Source organism: Magnolia sinica, chromosome 6, assembly GCF_029962835.1.
Source record: "Magnolia sinica isolate HGM2019 chromosome 6, MsV1, whole genome shotgun sequence".
NCBI lineage: Eukaryota > Viridiplantae > Streptophyta > Magnoliopsida > Magnoliales > Magnoliaceae > Magnolia > Magnolia sinica.
Window position 1 is genome coordinate 51,993,793 of NC_080578.1, and position 23,793 is coordinate 52,017,585.

At 42.6% G+C, this 23,793-nt stretch overlaps 1 protein-coding gene and 1 non-coding gene across 2 annotated transcripts; both read left to right on the forward strand.

Annotated features, from left to right (window-relative positions):
• Nucleotides 1-3,619: 3,619 nt before the first annotated feature.
• LOC131250245 (small nucleolar RNA R71) lies at nucleotides 3,620-3,726 on the forward strand. The gene has a single exon (XR_009173171.1). It is a non-coding gene; the product is annotated as a small nucleolar RNA R71 (small nucleolar RNA).
• A 17,448-nt stretch (nucleotides 3,727-21,174) lies between these two features.
• On the forward strand, nucleotides 21,175-23,232 carry LOC131248761 (salt tolerance receptor-like cytoplasmic kinase 1). Its single transcript, XM_058249211.1, has 2 exons — nucleotides 21,175-22,013; nucleotides 22,505-23,232. The coding sequence occupies exons 1-2, from the start codon at nucleotides 21,353-21,355 to the stop codon at nucleotides 23,185-23,187; spliced, it is 1,344 nt and encodes a 447-aa protein (XP_058105194.1). The 5' UTR covers nucleotides 21,175-21,352; the 3' UTR covers nucleotides 23,188-23,232.
• Nucleotides 23,233-23,793: the final 561 nt, after the last annotated feature.

The following is a 23,793-nucleotide window of genomic DNA, read 5'->3' on the forward strand; positions in this document are numbered from 1 at the left end:
GCTGTGGTTTTTTTGGCAGAAAAGTGACCACCACAGGCCTGTGAATGATAGAAAGAGATGACACTCTGATGCTCAACATCTGGCACACATCTTCTTAAGATTTGGTCTGGGTAATATTTAAATAAATATAGATCATCCTAGAAAAAGTTGCACACCTCGGTGAAAAATTTCTTCTTATCTTGCGCAGTCCAATGTGTCGGTATGGAACCTATGGTAAGATAATTAGCAATATCAGCGAACCAAGGTGAATGGGAGACTCTGAACAATTGTTCATCAGGGAACATATCATTAATATGTGTCGTTTCAAAGGAATCAGAGGGATTAAGGCAAGAAAGAAGGTCAGCCACTACATTCTCTACTCTTTTTTTATCTTTTATTTCTAGGTCAAATTCCTGGAGTAGGAGGATCCATCGTATCAGGTAGGGCTTAGCATCATTCTTAAACAGAAGATACTTGAGCGTCGCATGATCAGTGTAAATAATGATCTTGGATCCAATCAAGTAGGACCGAAATTTATCTAAAGGGAACACTACGGCCAAGAGTTCCTTTTCCGTAGTCGAGTAGTTCACTTGGGCAGGATTTAGAGTCTTACTCACATAATGAATAACATAGGGTTTCTTATCTTTTCTCTGGCCTATAACCACCTCAAGAGCATAATCAGACGCGTCGCACATAAGTTCAAAAGGAATGCCTCAGTCGGGTGGTTGTATGATGGGTGCACTAGTTAACATGCCCTTAAGCTTAGTGAAAGCTTCCTGACATGGCTCAGTCCACTCGTATGGTGCATCCTTTTGAAGTAGATTACATAAAGGATGAGAGAGGAGACTAAAGTCCTTAATGAATCGCCTGTAAAATCCTGCATGTCCTAAGAAGGATCGCATGTCTCTAATGTTCTTGGGTGGAGGTAGGTTAGAGATAAGATCGATTTTTACCTTATCCACCTCGATTCCTTTGGACGAGATAATATGTTCAAGGACAATTACCTTATGAACCATGAAATGACACTTCTCCCAATTAAGTACCAAGTTCTTTTCTTCACATCTTTTCAACACACATTTAAGACTCTCTAAGCACTCTCTGAAAGATGAACCAAAAACAGAGAAATCGTCCATGAAGACCTCTAGATATTTTCCCACCATGTCAGAAAAGATATTCATCATACATCGCTGAAAGGTGGCAGGGGCATTACATAATCCGAATGACATCCTTCTGTAGGTAAAGGTGCCGTGGGGACATGTAAATGTGGTCTTTTCCTAGTCCTCGGGGGCGATTTCAATCTGATTGTAGCCTGAATACCCGTCAAGGAAACAGTAATAGGAATGACCAGCTAGCTTTTCCAAGATTTGATCAATGAAGGGTAAAGGAAAGTGGTCATTCCTCGTGACGGTATTCAGCTTCCTATAGTCAATGCACATTCTCCAACCAGTAGTAACTCTAGTTGGTACGAGTTCATTATTGGCATTGGCTACGATGGTGATCCCGGACTTCTTAGGAACCACCTGAGTTGGACTCACCCATTGACTATCGGATATGGGGTATATGATACCCATATCCAATAGTTTAAGAACCTTGGCCTTAACCACTTCCCTCATGTTTGGATTTAGTCAACGTTGTGATTGCCGAGCGATCTTCGCATTATCCTTAAGATATATGCGGTGAGTACAAATCGAAGGGTCGATTCCCTTGAGGTCCGCTATCGTCCATCCAAGGGCTCCCTTATGCTCAATGAGAGTAGATATGAGCATACTCTCCTATTCTTTCTCCAGGTGGGCAGAGATCACCACCGAGTATGTCTCATCTTGACCTAAATAGACATATTTCAAATCAGAGGGCAAAGGTTTTAGGTCAAGCTTCGACGGCTTGAGGTTAGACGTAGAGGCACTACATCCGTTTGGGGCAACTCTTCAAATTGTGGCCTCCACCAGTTAACTTCGAGTACCGGAAAACGTCTCCCTAATCATGTCATCATCAAAATCATGGGAGTGGGCCAGACACGTCTCTAGAGGGTCAGAGGATAAGGTCAGAGGTGTCGTATCTTCCACTAAAGAGTCAATCATGTTAATGTCGTGGAACTCGTCATCATCCTCTAAGTTTCTGCCGTTATTGAAAAAGATGTTTGACTCCAATGTCATATTCCCAAAGGACATAGTCATGACACCATTCTTGCAATTGATAATTGCATTTGAAGTGGCAAGGAATGGGCGACCAAGAATGACGGGAATCTGAGTGCTCATGTTATTGATGGGTTCGGTGTCCAGGATAGTAAAATCTATCAACTTGGACCAACACATCCTCAATTATCCCTCTTGGTACACGAACAGAGCGATCAGCAAGTTGTAGTGTGGTTAGGGTGGGTTTTAATTCACCCAAACCTAACTGTTTGTATACCGAGTAAGAAATCAGATTGACGCTCGCTCCTAAGTCAAGAAGTGCATGATCGATTCGATGGTCCCCGATTACACATGATATGGTTGGGCTACCGAGATCTTTGAATTTCTGTGGCACGTCTTGCTTTAGGATGACACTTACTTTCTCGGTCAAGAAGATCTTCTTTTGAATACTCTGCCGTCGTTTGGTCGTGCATAAGTCTTTCAGGAATTTGGCATATGAAGGTATCTGTTTTACGACATCAAGTAGAAGAATGTTGACTTTCACTTGCTTCAACATCTCTAGGATATCCTAAGAGCTAGAGAGAGGTTTTGGTGCGACCAACTGTTGGGGAAATAGAGCAACTGGCTTTTTAAAAAGTTCTGGTTCTAATTTTTGTGGGGCCTCACTAGATCCATCATTATTGTCCTTTTCTGATTCTTGAGGCTTTTTGGGCCTAACCGAAAGGGTTTTATCAATGATCTTCCCACTCCTAAGAGTGGTGATGGATTTAACATGCTCCATTTGATTTGAAGAGCTGGGATTACTTATCTCGTATTGCGGTTTAAGATTGGGGAGTGGTTGTGCAAGAAGCATCCCCTTTTCTATAACCGTCATACGTGAATCCATCTTTTGCATAAAATCTCGCATTGCCTGGGTCAGCTCTTGCATGGAATTTTGAACCGGTTCTTCTTGAGGTTTTCCCTAATTTGGATTTTGATTGAAGAAACTTTGAGGGGTAGCAGTTTGTCTATTTCTCCAACTAAAGTTTGGATGATTTTTCCAACCAAGATTGTATGTATTAGAGGTCGGTCCATTGAAACATCTTTGATAATTATTTACGGCATTGGATTGTTCATTCAACACTTCTCGAAAGGTAGGTATCGTAGGATAATTTTCAGTTGTATGAATGTTGCAATCACAGATGCCGCAAACACTTTCATTAACATTATCCTTCTTTCCTTTCATGGCCTCAACTTTTCTTATGAGCGTAGTCACTTTATACTTGAGATCATCCTCTTCTTTCAAGAGATACAATCCACCTTTCTCCTTAGATTGAGTCGGCCTAGACGTTGTGTTTGATTTTGGGTAACAATCCCATGATTGTATTTTTTCAGCAAGATTATCGAGGTAATCCCATACCTCGTCAACATTTTTGTTAATGAATTCTCCATTACACATTGTCTCGACCATTTGGCGCATGAAAGATGTCAGTCCATCATAGAAAAAATTTGTAATGCGCCACGTTTCAAAGCCGTGTTGTGGGCATGAACTGACCAAATCCTTGAATCTTTCCCAACATTGGTAAAATGTTTCATCCTCCTTTTGGGTAAAGTTTATGATTGCTTTTCTAAGGGTAATCGTTTTGTGATGTGGAAAAAATTTCTTTATGAATTCCCTCTGCATATCATTCCATGTGCCAATAGATCTAGGACGCAGTGAATGTAACCACGTCTTAGCCTTCTCCTTTAAGGAAAAAGAAAAGAGTCTCAACCTGACTGTGTCCTCAGACACATTTTGAAAATATAAAGTGGCTATGATCTCATCAAACTCTTTCAAATGTAGATATGGTTCTTCAGATTCAAGCCCATGGAACTTAGGAAAGAGTTGGATAACCCCTGGCTTGATGTCCAAATGTCCTGTATTTTCAGGAAAAATCATGCATGGGGGCGTACTCACCCCCGTTGGTTGTAAATAATCTCGTAAAGTACGATGCGGGGGTGCTTGATGCACCTCATTCTCATCCTGAATGTCCTCCACCCTGGGTTGAGGTAGAAGAGGTTGGTTCTCAGGCATCACTTCAATTAACTCAGGAAATTTCAAGTGGTGTTTAGTCCTGCGATGGATAGTTAACCCCTCAACCAATCCTCCTTCAGTCAAGAGACGTCGAGTGTTGTCACGGGCCCACTTGGGCATGAAACACCCATAGCCCTCAATCAAATTCGAAACCTAATCCTAAGAAAGGAAATGAAAATCTAGAAAGAAAGAGAGCGTTGGAAAGAACTTACCAAATTGGAGTCCCTAAGTTAAAAACCTGCAAAAGAAAACAAAACAAGTCAGTTTCTAAAGAGAAGGTCTAAAATTAGAAAATCCTTAAAAAGAAAGATAGAAGTAAACTAGTTTCTAAAAGAAATAAATTAGGAAAGTCCTAAACTAGTAAGTAAGTTACTAAAAGAGATCTGAAAAATAGAAAGTAGAAAAAGATCTTATCGAATTAGAAATTTCTATCTTAAAAGCCTACAAAATAGGAAAGTTAGTTTCTAAAAAAAAAAATCTATAAGTAGAAAATTTCTAAAAATAAATTAGGAAACAAAGTTAGATTCTAAAAGAGTTAGAATTAGAAACTTGCTAAAATAAATCCTAATTTAGAAATAGCAAGGAAGAAATTAAGAAAGAAATTACCAATTTAGAAACCTATCTCAGAATCCTACAAAACAGGAAGGTTGGGTTAGTTTCTAAAAAGGGAAGAATTTCTAAAAGAGGAAATAACTAACCTAGTTTCTAAAAACAAAAGAGGAAAGTTTCTAAAAATAAACTATTTCCTAAAAAAAGAAAAATACTAGAATTAGAAAATCTCTAAAACTCAAACCCTAATTCTAAAAATAGAAAAAGTAGATAAATTAGAAAGGGATTACCAATTTAAAAGTTTATGTCAGGATCCTATAAAACAGGAACAAGTTAGTTCTAGAAATCAAATAGAAATAAGAATCTAAAACTAAAATTAGTAAAATCCTAATCGCAAACTAATTCTAAAACTAATTAATTTCAAAGAATCGTAATCGTCAATCCCCGGCAACGGCGCCAAAAACTTATTCACTCCCCAAGTATGGGGTTGTGATGTAGTAATAAACTCGGTGAGACCGAGGTCGAATCTTAAGGGACTGAAACCTGTACGTAATTTGAAACTAAGTAGAAATAGAATTAGACCAAGATGAAATCTAAATCGAATGAATTTGAGGGAATAATGGTGAAATATTAATGTAAAACTTAAGAGAAATCAGAGATAAGGAAACTAGGGATTCAGAGGATCCACTTGTAGATATCAGGGAAGTCTACGCTTGATTCACGAACTCAACTGGACTTCAAGTCCCATCTTCATCCAGTTGGAAGATATATCACTAAAATCGAATCTGAACTATTGTTGATCCAGTTTCCAAGAGACAAGACAGATATAAATTAGAATGGATTCCATTGCAAAACCATGCCCACGAGACAAAGCAAACAACAGAATTAAACCAATCCACATCCAATCTGAATGATGTATGAATGTTAGGAAGGGTTCCGTAATCCAACCATATCCAAGGGGCGATGGTGAACAATAAGGTTTCCTAACTGTATAATCACAATAATAAAAGGAAATACATAAAGCCATCGCAGATCTATTGTAATTTCAGTCACAACAAACCATTAAAAACTAAAGGTATTCCTTAAAATCAACCCAAGATCAACATCAGTTTAGTAATGAATCAAAGCCATTGTAACGCCCTGAAATTCGGGGGTCGAGCATAACTCAGCTCCCGAGTTCCAAAACATCACTTATGCAACATATTTAATGATGAATGTATGTTGACTGTATTAGTGCATAAAACATGGAATAGATTAAGCCAAAACACTGATATGATTCAGGGACAAGTGAATAAAGCAAGCGGAAGACTTATAGTAAAATGTGTACAAGTGTAAATCCCTGAATTACATATACAACCAGATCGTGTAAAAGTGTTATTTAACAAAATTATAGGTATCAAATTACATCATTTCAGTCCCCAAAAATAATCCCAGAGATCTCGCGCAACAGACCGAGGCTCGTTAGAACCCGTCTGAAAACTGCATATAGGAGAAGGCAGCCTCGTCGTCATCCAGCTCCCGCTCTGCCTCAGACGTCGCATCCACATCTGCAACATCAGGGCCTAAGAGTCTGGTGGGTGTGTAACACCTCCCCAGAAACGTGGGAGTGAGTGATCAACTCAGTGGAACAATAAGGCACTGGTTAACATGTTATCAGTTCAATCAAACAGTAATGATAAAGCAGGATAAGTAAATAAATCCTAAGTACTCTTGTTAATGCAAGCATGAATGCAATATGATGCGTGCCCTCACGCGTACACCCTCAGCGTCTTCATCTTATGTTACGCATGACATCGCCTCAAAGTGCGCCACATCTACAAAGCACATGCAAATGCGGTGCATGGATATGATTACCAAGTTGTTATTAGTCCATTTCACACAACAGGATTGGGAAGCTAAGATACCTTCCTCATATCACCATCCAAACAGTGATCCATACTAGGGTCGTCAATCCTAGATATCTCATACGATCATATAGTTGAGGTCGTAGCAAAGGGCTCGTCACCAATCAATGCACGCCTTTCATGCCCTTACTACCACAGATCGGCTCGTCACCTCCTTGCGGTATCCAGGTATTCTCGAGGTCACTACAAAGGGCTCGTCACCAATCAATGTAGGCCGACAGCACGAATATAGTGTCCCATACCACCATAATCGGATCACGAGTTTAGTTGCTCACTGGTCACTACGGGGAGGCTCGTCACCCCAGCGTAGGCCGACAGCTCGACCACGGTGTCCCATACCACCATGTCCGGCTCATGAGTCTTAGCGGATCAGGTACCATGGTTATTAGGATTTCACTGGTAAGTTCGGTACCCTAGATTCAAGCAGTAGCGTCCATACATGGTTAACATACATCAGACAATCGGGTTACTTGATGAACTCGACTAGCACGAGCGCACGTTGAATTGAGCGACATAGAGTGCGCAAACACTCCGCGTGGCCAAACCACTGCCGACAACTCTAATACGACTCGGATTCGTCTAATACGTCTTACGTGGCAAAAGCAATCTCAACCACGATTCAAAGGGTCAATTACCGATTTCCTGGACTAAGGCATAGTCCCAAACACTTTACACTACTACAGATATTCATATGGAATGTAAAACAGTAATGGATCAACAGCTCAAATTATGGTACATACACATCTGAAGAATATCAACTTAACATAAATGTAAGCATAGGAGATGCTTGAATTTAAATAACTTGGAATATAACTGCATAAAGGAAAACATGCGCATCCATAGGAGTATTGAGAATCACTTCTCAACGCCCGCAACAAGTGTAATAAGTTACACTTAGATCATTCATGCATTTCTACAAACACTTAGCATACATGGAACAACATACATGACGCATGTTGAAATACATGCACTTAGACAATTCCTTTTACCAAGGAGTCGTCATACATGCATCTAGCATACATACATGACAAATAATCATGGCAAACACAAGTGCGTATTTTATACGTATACGGTACTTTATAAATACACTTAGAATACACAAATCTCAATATAGCACATGCATATCAGGAAAGCAATGTAAACATAACATTTGGCATGTGAAATCTCATCCATAACAAGAATAAATCACTGACTGAGATTGAAAGCCTTGAAAACCATAACCTATACACTCAAAGTCCGCACCTTAAGCAAGAAAGAACCGCCGAACTGATTTGGACGAGTTGTCTTCGTCAACGGCGCTAGAATACCCTAAAATAAGGATAGAAATGAGATACAACAACACCAAGTCTAATCTAAGCTCTAACACAGGTTAGGGTTAGGTTAACTTACCCCAAAGGAACTCAGAATCGTCAGAAGAACGATTCAAAGTGAAGGTTCAAAGGTGAAGAAGAACAAGGAAGAAATCAAGATGATTCACCAACCAATCTCTCTCACTAACTCTCTCTTTTCCACTCTCTTTCCAAGCTAGGGTTAGAGAAAATTCGTATGGAAATGAGAGCTAGGGTTTAAGGACTATATATAGGCCTTAAAATGATGGAAATAACCCCAGGGTCAAGGTATACTTAGGTTATAACCAAAGCACGCCTTTCTCGATCCAACGAAGCACTTCTGGTGGGCCTATAACCACGAAAGGTCGGACTTAAGCTTACTGACCATGGATCTAGGTCAAGCTGAGTTTTCATACCGACCGGCTCTTCAGATCAGCCGTGGCGGACCACACTCAATTCAACGGTCATGGAAACTCGATCAGGTCCACAAGCACTAGGATATGCCTGGGCCAACCATCCTGATCAGAGGGTGAAATTGGGTCAGAATCCAACGGTCAGAATGCTTAAAATCGTCGCGCAAGCGACACGACTTAGATTTCAATAAAAGCTTAATAAATTCCAACCGTTCTCACACTCTTCACTCCAAGCTCAACCAAATCGACCCAGAACATCACATGGACTTGATTTTCGAGGTGAAGATCAAGCCCAACTCGGTGACCGCAACAGCCTAAGATCATCGCCATCGGACTTTCGACGCGCGGTCCAGATCCGATCCAGATCTTCCAAAAATTCCCCAGAACAACTGGATTTAGCGATGGATCCCAGATTTCAGAGTAACGTAGCGCTCACTAATCTACACGTTTAGAGCTATGCAGATACAATTTAAAGTGATTGATGCGAATTTCACAAGCAATCGAGTAAAGCGATAATTACCCCAAAAACAACTACTTAAGGAAAGATTAGCACAAGAAAATCCAAGGTCGTTACAGCCATATAGTCTTCCCATCATGCCACAAGCTTCACCTCTTAGCCCTAGCTAAGAGGTCTAGCCTAACATGATTGGACTAGATCTCTGGAAAACCATGATAAAAAAAAACTACAAATAAAACAGATAAACAAAACTACTCCCTGTCTCTCTCTCTCTCTGTTGTGCTTCACGTCCAGCCCAAGATGATCCCTTCTCTCTCCTTCATTCTCTCTTTATAGCCTGCTAAGGGTGGTGGAGAGGTCTGTTCGGAGAACCGATGTTTCTGGAGTCGATCCTTACGCACAGCAATATGCGAACTTGAAAGTAAGTGGCGTTGCAGGTTACCCAGCATGACTCATATTCGGATAGATTTTGGGACAACTGGCCATCCTCATTTTCCGTTTGGTCTGCATGGATGGGGAAAGTCCCAACTTAGGGAGCTTATGGATGGTTCAGATCGCCGGCCCGATCACCGCCATGATCGCACAATGACCATGAAATCAGACGGCGACCGGATCTGCATTGCGTAAGGCGTTACGCAAGTGGATGCGCTGACCTCTGTGGGACCCACTTTTAGTGAATTTTTCGTGAATCAAGGTCGTTCATTGGCCTCGTAAGGACGATTAAGGTCATTATTTAAAAATTGAGTTGAATCGGAGTTTTTGGTGGGCCACAGTACTAATCAACGTTCATCGGCTCCTTCTTCTTTACTGCGCTTTTTCTTGTGCATAGTTTAACGAAAACGTCAAGGGTTTCATAGAAATCTTCTCCTGGACAATCTGGTCAGTTTGGATCAGTCATCCGATGAATGCAAGTGGACCACACACCCTCCCAGCAGACAGCCTGCGTAACGAGAAAACAGAGACTCCTTTCTCTGTTTAAAGAAAGTCCGTCACACCGAATCTGACCAAACGAGGTGGTCCAGCGCACATGGAGTGCACTGTGGACAATGCACTGACACTACCAGTGGGGTCCCGTTCTAATGTTTCTAAGAAATCTTCACCGTCCATCTGCTGTATCATTAAATTTAATGCGTCGAACCCGAGTTTGAAGTATATTTGAATATCAGGTGAGCCTCAAATCAACGGCTTATGGGCTGATCTGTTCGTTAGGCCACTTATACAGGGAAATGAGAGTTGAAATTTGACGTGTACGGTTAATTTATGGTCCTCAGGCCATGTGTGGAGTTTCGAGCTGATCGAATGGTGGGAACCCAGTGATCTTGCATTCTGGACGATTTTTGGGCCACTTGAGCTTCAGTTTCCCAATTTTCTCAGATCTTTGGTGTGTAATTCCGTCAATCTTGGTCCCCTGGAGTCCGTCCCTTGCCTTTAGTGTCATCAGAGTGTTAAATCCATGCTTTAAGCTCCCTTTTCAGTCCATGCTTGTAAATACACTCTGCATCACAAACATGATTAAAGCGGGCCATTAAACGGTATCATGTTCGTAAATCCAAGCAATAACTGGGGTCTAATATGCAATATTTGACCTTCAACAATATACTATCCGTAATGGGTAGCTAATGTCTTACTCGTTAAGAAAGTCAACGGGAAGTGGCGAGTCTGTATTGACTATACCGACTTAAACAAAGCCTGCCCAAAGGACAGCTTCCTTCTTTTGAGGATCGATTAGTTGGTGGATAGCACGGCAGGACATGAACTTCTTAGTTTTATGGATGCTTATTGTAGATACAATCAAATTATAATGCATCAATCAAATAAATCTAAGACTACCTTTGTCACTAACAAAGGACTTTATAATTACCGTGTGATGCCATTTGGTCTAAAGAATGCAAGAGCGACCTACTAATGATTGGTGAAAAAAATGTTCGCTCGGCAGATTGGCCGAACCATGGAAGTATACATCGATGACATGCTCGTCAAAAGTATACACACGGCTGATCATATTACTGATTTAGAAGAGATATTTCCCATCCTTCGCAAATACCAGATGAAGTTGAACCCAAGCAAGTGTGCCTTTGGCATAAGCTCGGGTAAGTTTCTCAGATTCTTAGTCAGCCAGCGAGGGATTGAAGCGAATCCGGAAAAAATTAAAGCATTGCTTGACATGAAATCCCTAAAAATAATCAAGGATATATAAAGGCTGACTGGATAAGTAGCCTCACTCAATCGCTTCCTCTCCCGAGCTACCAATAAGTGCCTTCCATTCTTTAAACAATTAAATGGACGAAAAATAGTAGAGTGAACGGAAGAGTGTGAAGCAGCATTCCAGTAGCTAAAATCATACTTCGGATCTTGACCTGTCTTATTGAAACCCGAGCCTGGGGAAGCCTTACTGTTGTACCTGGCGGTCTCTGACGCAGCAATAAGATCGGCTTTGATACGCGAACATGAAGGAAAGCAATTGTCTATCTATTACATCAGCAAAATATTATTGCTGGTAGAAACTGGATATCTGCTTCTAGAGAAGGTGGCCTTAGTCCTAGTAGTCTCCTTATGACGTCTCCGGCCATACTTTTAGGCTCACACTATCATTGTTATGACCGATCTCCTGCTACGTCAGATCCTTCAGAAACCGAAAGCTTTAGGCTGACTGACAAAATGGGCGATCGAACTTAGTGAATTCGACATCCAATACAAGCCGAGGGTATCAATTAAAGGACAAGCTATAACTGACTTCATAGTCGAAGTTACACTGCAAGTCGACTCGTCTACCGTGCTTATAGATGAGCCACTTAAACAGCTGATTGCTTCTCCTGAGTCTTCGCCCGAACCTACGCCCTGGAAGCTTTATGTCGATGGCTCATCCAACTCTAAGGTAAGCGGGGCAGGAGTCGTCTTGGAAACTCCTGACCAAACCTACATGCAATATGCCTTAAGACTTAGATTTCAATCCTTGAACAACACAGCAGAATACAAAGCCTTATTGCTTGGTCTCCGACTCGCAACCAGTCTGGGCGTCACTCATCTCAACGTATTCAGCGACTCGCAGTTGGTCATCAATCAGGTCACTAACATATATCAAACACGTAAAGAGCAACTAAAAGCGTACATCAAGAAAGTAAAGAGTTGATCAATGGTTTTCAACTATATATCGTCACTCGGATCCCCCGAACAGAAAACACTAAGGCCGACCTATTGACAAAACTTGCATTTGCCGATGAAGACGATATACTCAGGTTTGTTCCGATTGAGGATGTCACTAGGCCAAGTATTGATGACCTGCTTAGCTCGACCATACATCCAATCGACTCAGAACCTACTTGGCTCGACCCAATCGTCCAATATCTCAACAGTGGAAAGTTGCCCGAGGAACGTGCCGAGGCTCGATGATTGAAGGTCCAAGCCTCCCGTTACACCATAATCGACAAGGTATTGTATAAGAAATGATTTTTCACTCCTCTTATACGCTGCCTAAATCATCATGAAGCGAATTATGTATTGTGGGAGATCCACGAAGAGATTTATAAGAATCACTTAGGAGAATGATCACTCACACATAAGATTTTACGACAAGGGTATTACTGGTCAACCATTCAGCACGATGCTCATAAGCTTGTCCAAAGTTACAACAAATGCCAATGATTTGCAGCTGTCCCGAGACAGCCACCCGAGATGCTGACCCCTATGGTCGGCCCCTGGCCCTTCGCACAATGGGGATTCGACATCATTGGACCGCTCCCTTTGGGGAAAGGTTAGACCAAGTTTGTCATTGTTGCAGTAGATTACTTCACAAAGTGGGCCGAAGTCGAGCCATTAGTTAAAATAACTAAACAAAATATCACGGACTTTGTTTGGAAAAACATTGTTTGCCGATTCGGGGTACCTCGGACCATGGTTATCGACAACGGGAAGCAGTTCGACAATAGGCGGTATCGGGAGATATGCGATAATCTCGAAATCAGAAATGTCTATTCATCCCCCCATCATCCTCAGACAAACGGACAAGTTGAAGAATTCAATAAGATCATAAAATAACACCTCCGAACCAGACTCGACCGAGCTAAAGAAGCATGGCCGAAGAGCTTCCTAAAATATTACGGGCATACCAAACCACTCCTCGAACGGCCACGGGAGAAACTCCCTTCTCCCTCGCATATGGATCGGAGGATGTCACCCCAGTTGAGATCGGATTGCCTTCGGCTCAGGTCAGTTCGTTTAACGAGCAAGACAGTGAGGAATTGCTGGCTCTTGGACTCGACCTTTTGGAAGAACAAAGGGAAGTGACTCGTCTATATACGATAGCTCGATAACGACAAGTAACTCGGTTCTACAATGCCCAAGTCAAGGTTGGACGCTTCCAAGTAGGAGACATGGTCCTCCGAAAAACGTTCTTGAATACTAAGTTGGTCCAGGCACACTGGGACCCAATTGGGAATGACCCTATATAATCTCGAGCACCATCCGACCTAGAATGTATCGGTTAGAAGATCTACCCGGGCAGCTACTCACCCATCCTTGGAATGCCAAGCATTTAAAAATCTATCATCCTTAGGTCGGCCGTTGAACAATTGGAGAGATCCGATCAAGTAAAGAATGAAAAACATTTAAACTGAGTCAAATGAATAAGAAAACCAAGTATATTCATTCATCAGTATGCATTTTATATCGGATTACATTAGTTTCTACTTTAAAATTACATTGATGGAATAACAAAGAAAGGCAAAGAGAGTTGGCCACAATGCACTATGTCCCCTCTCAGTTGCAGATGCTCTCAAACCAGCCTGGTGTGCTTGAATTGCCTGAAGCTTGGTGTGCTTAAAGTGCTTGACATATTCAAATCAACTCCAAGGTTCATGAGGACCTAACTCAGGAGTTGGCTCGAACTCAGTTGCTCTCACCACTCAGAGCAACCTCAGGCGCTACCTCAGAAGCAACCTCAAGATCAGCCATAGCATTAGTAGACCTAGCTGCCTTGGCCTCTAGACCTTCAGACCCAGAGGCACCTTCATTAAATCCTGAGAGATCAAGGTTGGAGAAAGACTGCTTCATTAGTTAGATACATTTGATGTATCCATCCTAATAGAAGCGGTCTCGTTCCTCCAAATACTCGCAGGACTCAAGAAAGGCATTTATGGCCTGGACCTTGGCTTGCTCGATGGCAGCCTTAGTGTAGGTCCTAAGTCGAGACAACTTCTCCTCGGAAGCATTTAGAGCCTGGTGACTTAGCCAATTCTCCTCCCAGGCCTCTTGTAATTGCGAGGCCAACTGAGCACCCTCGGTTCTGGATTTGTCGATGGCCTTCTTGGTAAGCCCCAAGTCACCGACCATTATGTTGAGTCGAGTCACGACAACTTCGAGTTGTGCCTCCGCTTCCGTTGCCCGCTTCTGAGCATCGGCCAACGCCGAGCTAGCCCTAAGCATGTAAGGGGCGAACTACAAAAGGAAAACGTAAAATCAGATCCAAGCTCAAAGAAATCGATTAGACAAGCACAAAGTGCAAGTCTCACCTCGAGGAGTATCTTCGCCGCATTAGAGAGAGTCCACCTTTGGGGAGCTTCGAAGAGGGCAACGAACTCTTTTTTACTCCCATGGGAAATTGCCCAAGGGACCAGGTTCGACACAGCCCGTTAGAAGATCGACATCCCCTGTTGAGTCGTCTCCCCTCCTGAGGGCTCTCCTCTCCTTTACTCCTACCTCTGCTCCAAAACCTGCTCGGCAACAGGTCCTGGCTCAAGAGCCACCTAAGGCTCGGGAGCCATCGCATCCGCCCCTTCCTATGGGTCAGGGATTATCACGGTCGGGATAGCCGGGGTGGCTTGCCCCTTAGCTTTTGAGACCGTCTTCAGCTTCTTCAGAGGTCGAGTCTCTGACCTCAGATGAGCCTTCATCTTAGAAGGTGGATGAAGAAAGGGCCTTGCCTCAGCCATCTCTGCATTAGAAAAAGCAGGACAAATTAAATAAAATTCAAAGGGAATGCGACAAGAAAACCAAAAGGTACCTGTGAAGGCCGAGTCTAAACTTGAGTCAAACAGTCACTCCGGATGGAGAAGTTTCTTCCAAGACCGCTGCTCTGGACTCAACACCTTCAGATTCTTGATCCGAGCTAAAGCGCCGGCCCCGAGTTTCAGCCTTCGCTCGGGGATATCTGCGAAATGCATTCATTCAGACTCAAATACGTAATAGTGCGCAAAGATAAAGTAAAAAGTATTCGTCGAGTCACCTGCTTGGGAGAACGCCAGAGGAACACGAGATTCGATGAGCCCTGGCTCAGTAGTCTTCCAGCGGCCACATGCCTAGAACCATCTATCTCTCCAGTGCTTGTTGAAGGTAGGAGGGTCGGTTATCAAAGGTCCGCCCTTGTTCCGCCAAACAAACAAAAAGTACCAGCCGTGCTACTATGGATTCGGCCATACTTGAAACAGATGGAGAAACTTGTCGATAGTCAGTGGGGGCTGCTCTGTCTCATCCACAACACCAAGCATCCGAACAAGTTCCTCCACCCGTTCAGAACTATCTGCCCAGGCACTATCTGGAGTCGGGAAAGCAAATCCCGAGCAATGCCTTGGAGGGGCAGACACAAGATGCATTGTAAAGCGACTTGAAAGATTACGAACATCCCATCAGGAGGACGGTCGACTAATTCACTAGGTAGGGGAAGGCGAAGGATTTGTAAGTGCTATAGTTTATATCCCTATCTGTTGTCAAATTTGTGGTGCCAAAATCATTGTTATATATACCTTGCATAAGTGAAGCTCTCTCAAGGATCAACATTCATAAACAAGCCAAAGCTCACAACAAGCAAAGCTCACAAGTATAAGGATCAATCTTGAATGCAAGAATTGCTCACAAGACAAGACTCAAGCTGCAAGACTTCAAGAAGAGTTCAAGGCAGTTTGTAAAGAACTCAAGACACTTTCAAGATTGAGCTACATCAAGATTTCAACTACATCAAGACTTCAAGGCTCATACTTCAAGGTCACTAATTCCTAATGTTTCAATGTCCTTACTTCATGGTTGAGGTTTGACTGATTATAGGTTGACCTTAGAAGTAGGTCATTTTGGATACATAAGTCGAATGTTATTTTACATGAGTTTGGTCTGTTCTTCGACTAGTCCTAGGCCTTCTTCGACTAGTCCTAGAGTTATTTCGACCAGTCTAAGAAATTTCTCGATCAGTCGTTAGTTTGTTACAAATTTCGGATAAAATCTGTTAGGCTTCGACTAGTTCAGGAATCTGTTCGACCAGTCGAAGGAACAGTGTCGACTGCATCTTCGACCTGTCGAAAATCTTCGACTTAAGATCCAGTGATGTGTTTTAGGTTCTTCGACCAGTCGAAGGAAACCTACGACCAGTCGAAGGAGACCTTCAACCAGTCGTAGAACGGTCAGATCTTATCCCGCCGGATCTTTCAAATATCTGTTATTGCTTCGACTAGTCGAAGAGCTCCCTATACCAGTCGAAGACGCGATCTGCTCATCTATAAATAGTGCACGAATCTCAGAAGAAATTATCGAATTAATTAATCCATTCAAGCCAATCTTCGTCGAACTTCTGAGAGATAATTTTGTGCTCCATCTAAGCTAAGTGTGCTTATTTAATATTCTCTTTCCTTAGCTTTATTTAATTGATTTTGTTTCTGCTATTCCAATCTAATTTGATAAGAGGAATTGTTATTCCCTTTCTTTGGAATCAGAATCAATTAAGGCAAGTCCTATTCAGTTTAATTTAAAATCTATTAGAATTAGAACCATTGTAATTGAGTACTGGACATTGAACTTGGACATTCAATCATCTACTCTGATTTGGTTCTACCGGGCTGCTACAACAAAGGAGATAATCAGGTATTTTACATTTAATTGTAAATTCCTTTCTGTTTTGGTTTCTTTCAAGATTTGCCAGAAAAATCTTGTTGTATTGGTTATCTGAGGAGAGCCAGGAAAACTCAGAAGTGGGGTTTTTTAATTGTGTAAGCCCACAGACAAAGACACAATTATAGAGGTTTTGGGTGAACCTGGGAAAACCTATTTTTAGTGAATACTAATATCCCCTGTGTGAGGATATTAGGAGTGGAGTAGCATTTTGTGTGGCTGTTGTTTAACAGTTGGTGAACACATAGGCGAACCACTATAATCCCTTGTGTTGTGGTTGAATGATTTATGCTTCTGATTTTTAATTATTCTTTTGTGGGATGTATGTATGGTGGTGAACGTTGTAATCATTTAATTCAAGTATTGTGAGAATTTTGTAATAGTTTAGAATTTATTTTCTGTTATTCCTTTATCAGCTTAATATTTAATTTCCTTTAAAAGTTGTTCCAGCAAGGTTGCCCTGCCATTTTTATGGTGTATGGCTGTCCCTAGAACAATACATTTGTGATTACAATTTATTTCAATTCAGTTTGTATTTATTTCTGTATTCCTCTTCGGTTTGAGATTTGATACAAAGATCTTTCTAGAAATAAGGTTGTCCTACCATAAACTTTGGTTTTTGGTGTAAGGTTGTCCTTAGAACGACATTTGTATCAACCTCTCAAGATCTAAATTTTGAGGTTATTTTACTTTCTTGCATTGTGATTTATTTTGGCTATCATATTCTTTTTAATTCCGCTATTATAACTTTTATTTGGCATTGTCCTATTCACCCCCCCTCTAGGACATATAGCTAGGCCTTTTCAGGATGACCGAGTCCGGGACATGGTACCTGGCCCTAATCCTATTAAGATCCATCTCGGTTAAAACCGATGGAACCGGATCCTTCTGCTCATCTTCGACCTCCCCTCCTTTGGCCACCGACTCAGTAGCCTTAGCTGATCTCCGGACAGAGACCAACCCATTAGCTCCTTCGGTCGGCTCATCCTCCTCTTCTATCTCCTCCTCAGGAGGGTTAGGCCTACCAGGGGTAGTCGCCAGTGACCCTCCTCCACGAGATGGGCACGCTGAAGCAAGGTGCTCTGCTGAAGTTCCAGTCACCCTTTCGGAATGCCAGAAAGCTGCATTGACATCTACAGCCATCTCTGATAGCAAGGAGGGTGATTCCGAGACATCCTAAAAGAGCCTTGCTTCACCCTCGTCACCAGAAGCTCCCTCCTGGGGGCTCAAGGAACCTTCCGCCGCCATTATAATTAAAAGCAAAGAGGAGGGAGAGAGTTAAAACTCATCGGAGATGGTGAAAAGGACATGGACGTGGAAGCGAAAATGGTGGAATGCAAAAACAGGGAAAGTGAAGAGTGGAGAAGAGAAAAAATAGGGGCGCGAAAATGGGAGAGGAGCGCCTCGCTCCCCCTTATATAGCCCTGCCACATGGCAAGGGCATTTAAGGAGTTGTCGAATCGATGACCGCTTCGACTCCCCAGCTCAACATGTGGCGCATGCCGACTGATGCAAGCGTCACCCTCACCACACGTCCAACACTCATAAGTTGAAAGGACACTCTAACGGCTTCCCGCACGTGCAGTCTCGATCAATGAACCGACGCATGTTCTGGACGACGCATGACTCCTGCGAGTATTAAATTTTCCATCGTAACGTCGGCTCTAGTCCAAGCCGACCCAAAAACTCTTTACTCCTTAGCATCAATATGATTGACACACGGAGTAAGGGGCTTACTGTTGGGGAAAAAATAGTACAAGTCCGAAGGCTTGGCTATGGAATGGACCAACTCTACTGACACCGCCCAGCGATCCGAGGCAATAAGCCCGACCGAGGCAGGTAAGCAAAAAGCCTAAAGGAGAGACTTAGCTCGGGTTCTGGGGAATGAATCCCGATTGAACCTTACAAAGTCATGAGCCACAAGGCAAAGTATATAAGATGTATAAAGCTGACTCGGTAAATGTGACAGAAACATCCAAAGAGGTCGATTAAGACCCAAAGCTGAGAAGCCACCCGACCAACCATAAAATCGATATATATTTAGGTCAGTTATAGAGTCAGCTATCAGATTAAGAGAAGCTATTGATTACGGATCGATTCCATTTCATCCGACAGAAGGCAGACAGTTATCCTTGCAACTAGCCGAGATCCACTCATCACTAAAGTCAGTCAGGACTGAGCCAGGCATGGAAATAAAAGACAGTGTAAATAAAAACACTGCCCCAAAAATCCAATGAAAGGATTCCTGATCTCGAAAATCTCGGGATCGGATAGAGTCCAAAAACAGATTAAAATCAAAACTCCGAGATATCAAGAAAGGAATCCCTGCATGATGAGACCCTTCCGTTCCTATAAATACAGGAGACCTCCAAGATGAAAGGTACACAAAAACTCTCTTAAACCTCTTCGAATACGACCCTGTTACTAACTTTAGCATTGGAGGGTCCCCGGCTCTACCCAGGGTCTTCTTTGTTTCCTTTTTTATGCGGGTGAAAGGTCGTAAGAGGACGTACCAGGTTTTTACATCAACACAACACACATCAAAGTGGGCAACCGGACTCACCCACTGAGCATGTTACCCGGACTCACCTTATCCGCGTCCGGCTTAGATGACTCAACTAAATCGGATCCGAGGGTATGCACGGTCCGTTGCTCTTGGGTTTCCAGTTCTTACAAGTGAAATGCTTCATTCATCGACACCATTGATCTGAGGCACCCCACACCATTGATCCGAGGCACCCCAACGTTAATTGACCAAGTGCCCAAAATCCCCACACCAATAGAAATACAGCACTGGCGTATCAATAAACGGTCAATAATAGAAATACAGCAGTGGCCCAAGAATGGTTATTAGAATCATTCCATCAGAAAGATTCTTTGGGCAGGGTCCATCTAAGTTCGGCCCACGTCAGAAACCACGGTCTGGATCACTAAAACCATCTGGCCCACTTGTTTACCGTTTGTATCCTCGGCACGAGGTCCACTCATGAAGAAGGCTATATCCAATACAAACATTTCTGGGATACGCTTAACGTGCAATTGACCACCGTGATGTTTTAATAACATCCAATCCGTCCATCATTTGTAATTCGTGGTGTTCTACTTGATATCAGAAAACAAAGATGATCTGAAACTAAGGTGGGCGACACCACAGCGTACCGTTGTGATGGAGACACTCACCCTTAAAAACATTCCGGATTTTATGCAGGTCCCACCGTGTTTTGTATGCCATCGAATCCACTCAGAAGATTAAACCGACCAGGATAAAATGATACCGCCCCCCCCCCCCCCAGGAAAAAAAAAAAAAAAGGCTATTCCGAAACTCGACTGTACCACAGTACGTGATTTTAGAGATTGTAGCCATGAAATGGTGTAGCCCACCTGTACTCTGGATCAAACGGAATGCCATGACACAAGGAGAATATTAGGGGGCGCACATGATGGACGTATTGGATGTAATTAAAATATCACGGTGAGGCCTGCATTTAACTAGGGCTGTATACGAGTCAAGCTAGCTCGAAAAGCACGCTTGACTCAGCTCGATTCAACTCGGATTGACTCAGCTTGGAGGGGCGACTCAGGGCGAGTCAAGCTCATTTTTGAAAACTCGAGTTGAAATTGAGCCGGCTTCAAACATAGAGCAAATCAACTCGGCTCAACTCCAACTCTCGCTCTTGCTCAAGTGGTAGATTCTTAGGAGTTTCAACACTTGGTCAAGGGTTCAAGTATCCATAGGTGGTGAAAGCCCACTACGGCATGAGTGTGTGGGGGGGGGGGGTGCATCAATCCAAAACTTGACTCGTGTGTGTGCGTGCGTGTGTGTGTGTAACTAAGAAAAAAAAAAAAGAAAAGAAAACAAAACCTACCCAATGCCGACCCTCTCTTTTCCCGTTTCTCTCTCTTTCCCTTACCCAGCTCGCCGGTCGCCATCCCATTCCTGCCCGAGCTAAGCTCTCTCTCTCTCTCTCTCTAATCCGTTCCCAACCCAACTCCTCTTAGCTCACTTGGCGACTCGTCTCAGGCCACTTGGCAACTACTCTCAGCCCATTCGGCCACTACAAATGTATGATTAATGATTATATATATATATATATATATATATATATGATTTCAGTTCCATTGATTTATTTGTTTATTTATTATTATTATTATTTTTAAGTCGGGTGCGGGTTTGGGTCGGGTGGGGGCTGGGTTGGGTTGAGTTGGGTGCAGGTTTGGGTCGGATTGAGTCAGGTTTTGCGCTGGGTTGACATATGAACAAGCTCGACTCGACTCAAACTACTATCTCGAACTACTATCTCGACTGGAAAGCTTTGGCAAACAAACTAAGTTTTAATTTTGAGCTTGAGGGCAAGCTTGAACCCAAGTATAGCACCGATGAGTCAAGCCAATGTTGGCCCAGCTTGACTCGGCTGGGCTCGATGTACAGCCCTACATTTAAATTAAGCTTATACAGGAATGTTTGTATTGGATCCAGCCTCGGAAGGAGACAAATGCCTTCTCTCCTCTCTCTACCAATGCAAGCTCCTTGCTACAGCCGAAAGGGGAAAAAGAAATAAAGAAATAAAAACAGTCAACGTTAGGGGGTGGAATATGAGATGTCTTGCGTGCGGGATATCTAAAAAATCATAATCTCCCACCACTTCCTCATGCCTTGAATCCTTTCTCATGGCCTCTTTTACGGGCCCTAACACCATTTCAAATGGCAGTCTCGCCTCTAGATCTCTTGGTCTTCTTGTCTGTGGGTACTGCTCATGGATCTTCTCCTTCTCTCTCTTACTGTCAAAACCCACCTTCTCTGCAGCTTCTCCTTCTCCTGAGAACATACCCACATCCAATCCTCCTTTAAAAACAGCTGTAACCATTAACACGAGCCATCGAATTGTCATAGCTCTCAGCATTTCTACTCTTTTCCTCACTTGGATCCTTCTCATGGCCTACTTCAGCTGCCTCAGATTCAAAGCCAATAAGAAAATCAGCCACCAGGAAGAAGGCAGGGAATGCGAATCAAAGAAGACCCATGTTCCCGATCAGACCGATTCAGCCTCTCGTTCGAGTTGTGGAGATCTCATTGTGAAGGAGAAGACTTCGGTGTGGAGATTCGAGTGGGATGAGATCGAGCAGCTTTCATTGAATTTCTCTTCTGTGATCGGAGAAGGCGGTTTTAGCATGGTCTACCTGGCTAGATTCTCAGATTCAACTTTTGGCGCGCTTAAAATCCACAGGAATAGTGAACGGCTCTGTCGGGTGTTTAAGCAGGAGCTTGCAGTCTTGATGCAACTACACCATGAAAACATCGTGAAGCTAATAGGATACTGCGACGAACGAGGTGGGCTTCCGACCCATACCGCCGTATTTTCTTTTATTTGGATCTTTCGAAACTACTGCCATTTTTCTTTAATTCCTAAATTTCCGAAATTGGAATACAGAAATTTCGTTAACACTCTGTTCGGATGCATTATTGGATTGAATTGAGATTATACGTCTAATAAAAGTGAAATCACCATGCTGAAATTTCCTAATTTTAGATTCATATTAAAGTTCTGGGCTTCAAATTGCAATCACACCACTTGAAAGAAACATAATTTCGATTTGAGGACTGCTTCATCATTTGATTCATATTTTCCATGTCATCTTCGAATTGCAATTCAATTCATTTGTGCATCCCAACACTGCCTAGTTTGTTGAGAAACATGTTTTTTTTTTTTTTGAGAATTCCTAAAATTTGATATTTTTCAGAAATTAAAAAAGGAAATGCCATATAATTCTTGCATCTTTCCCAAACACCCACTAACCAAAACTCCCTCTTTTTTCTTGCAGAAGAAGGTGTTTTGGTGTTTGAGTATGTCTCTAATGGAAGCTTGCATGATAAGCTACACGGTCAGGGAGGGACGGGTAACCTCCTTCCTTGGAACCGTCGGATGTTGATTGCATTCCAGCTTGCTCAAGCAATTAAATATCTCCACGACAACTGCCCTCTCCAAATCATCCACAGTGACATTAAAGCCTCCAACGTACTCCTTGACGATCAGCTCAACTGCAAGCTCTGTGATTTCGGGTGTGCTAAGATGGGATTTTCATCTACGATCCTTCCGTCATCGATGAATCCAGTGATGGGTTCTCCTGGTTACGTCGATCCGCATTACATGAGGACGGGAATCATCTCGAAAAAGAACGATGTCTACAGCTTCGGGGTGCTTCTTCTCGAGCTGATTACAGGAATTGAAGCATTTTGCACTGAGAAACAGCAGCTCTTAACATCTCTAGCCGTCCCGATATTGAGAGATACAACAAAGGTGACGGATATGATCGATTCCCGGTTGGCAGGAGAATTTGATGAAGAGGAAGCAATGGCAATGGCTTCCATCTCTGCTCTTTGCCTTCAAGGACAGCCTAGCTTGAGGCCTTCAATGGCCGAGATCTTGCGGACAATGAGAGATCAGATCTCGTCGGTATCCTTCGTTGCCGGAAGATTGAAAGAAAATGGCACGAGGGAGATGTAAATTTCACTCTTCATAGTAAAAAGAAAACAGAAAAGAAAAAGAAAATAACAGAGTGCTGAGATATAAAAATTAGACGTTGATGATTTGAATTTGAAGTGAAACAGAATGACAATTCTTTTCCTTCAAATTCAACTGAAGATACTCTGATAAGGTGACGCCTTTCATGAGTAAATTCAACTGGTAATTGGGTAATTTAGTGAGAAATCATGAGGTTTTTTTTTTTTTTTTTTTTTTTTTTTTTTCAAATACTGTAGAAATATCCGGGACATTGGAGAAATTGGGGTTGTTGAGTGAAAGGTGCATTTGAGTAATTTAGAGGGATTTTTACCCTTACTGTACAGACGTTAATGTTTGGACTTTGGAGAAATGGGTGGTTGTGATGAAATGGGTCCCACTTGCAGGGTGGAGATTGAATGAGATGGGCCAAGGAAGTTGGTGTTTTCTTGGACTATACGGCCTCGGGGTTGAGAAGGGCATCTCGGGAAGAAAATGACGGAAGGAGTGTAGACAGTGAAAGTTCCTCTTTCGAAAGCTATGTATCATGCCTTTCTCTTTTACTTTTCAATAATAGAATGATATGCGCCATCTTTTTCTTTTTTTCTCCCT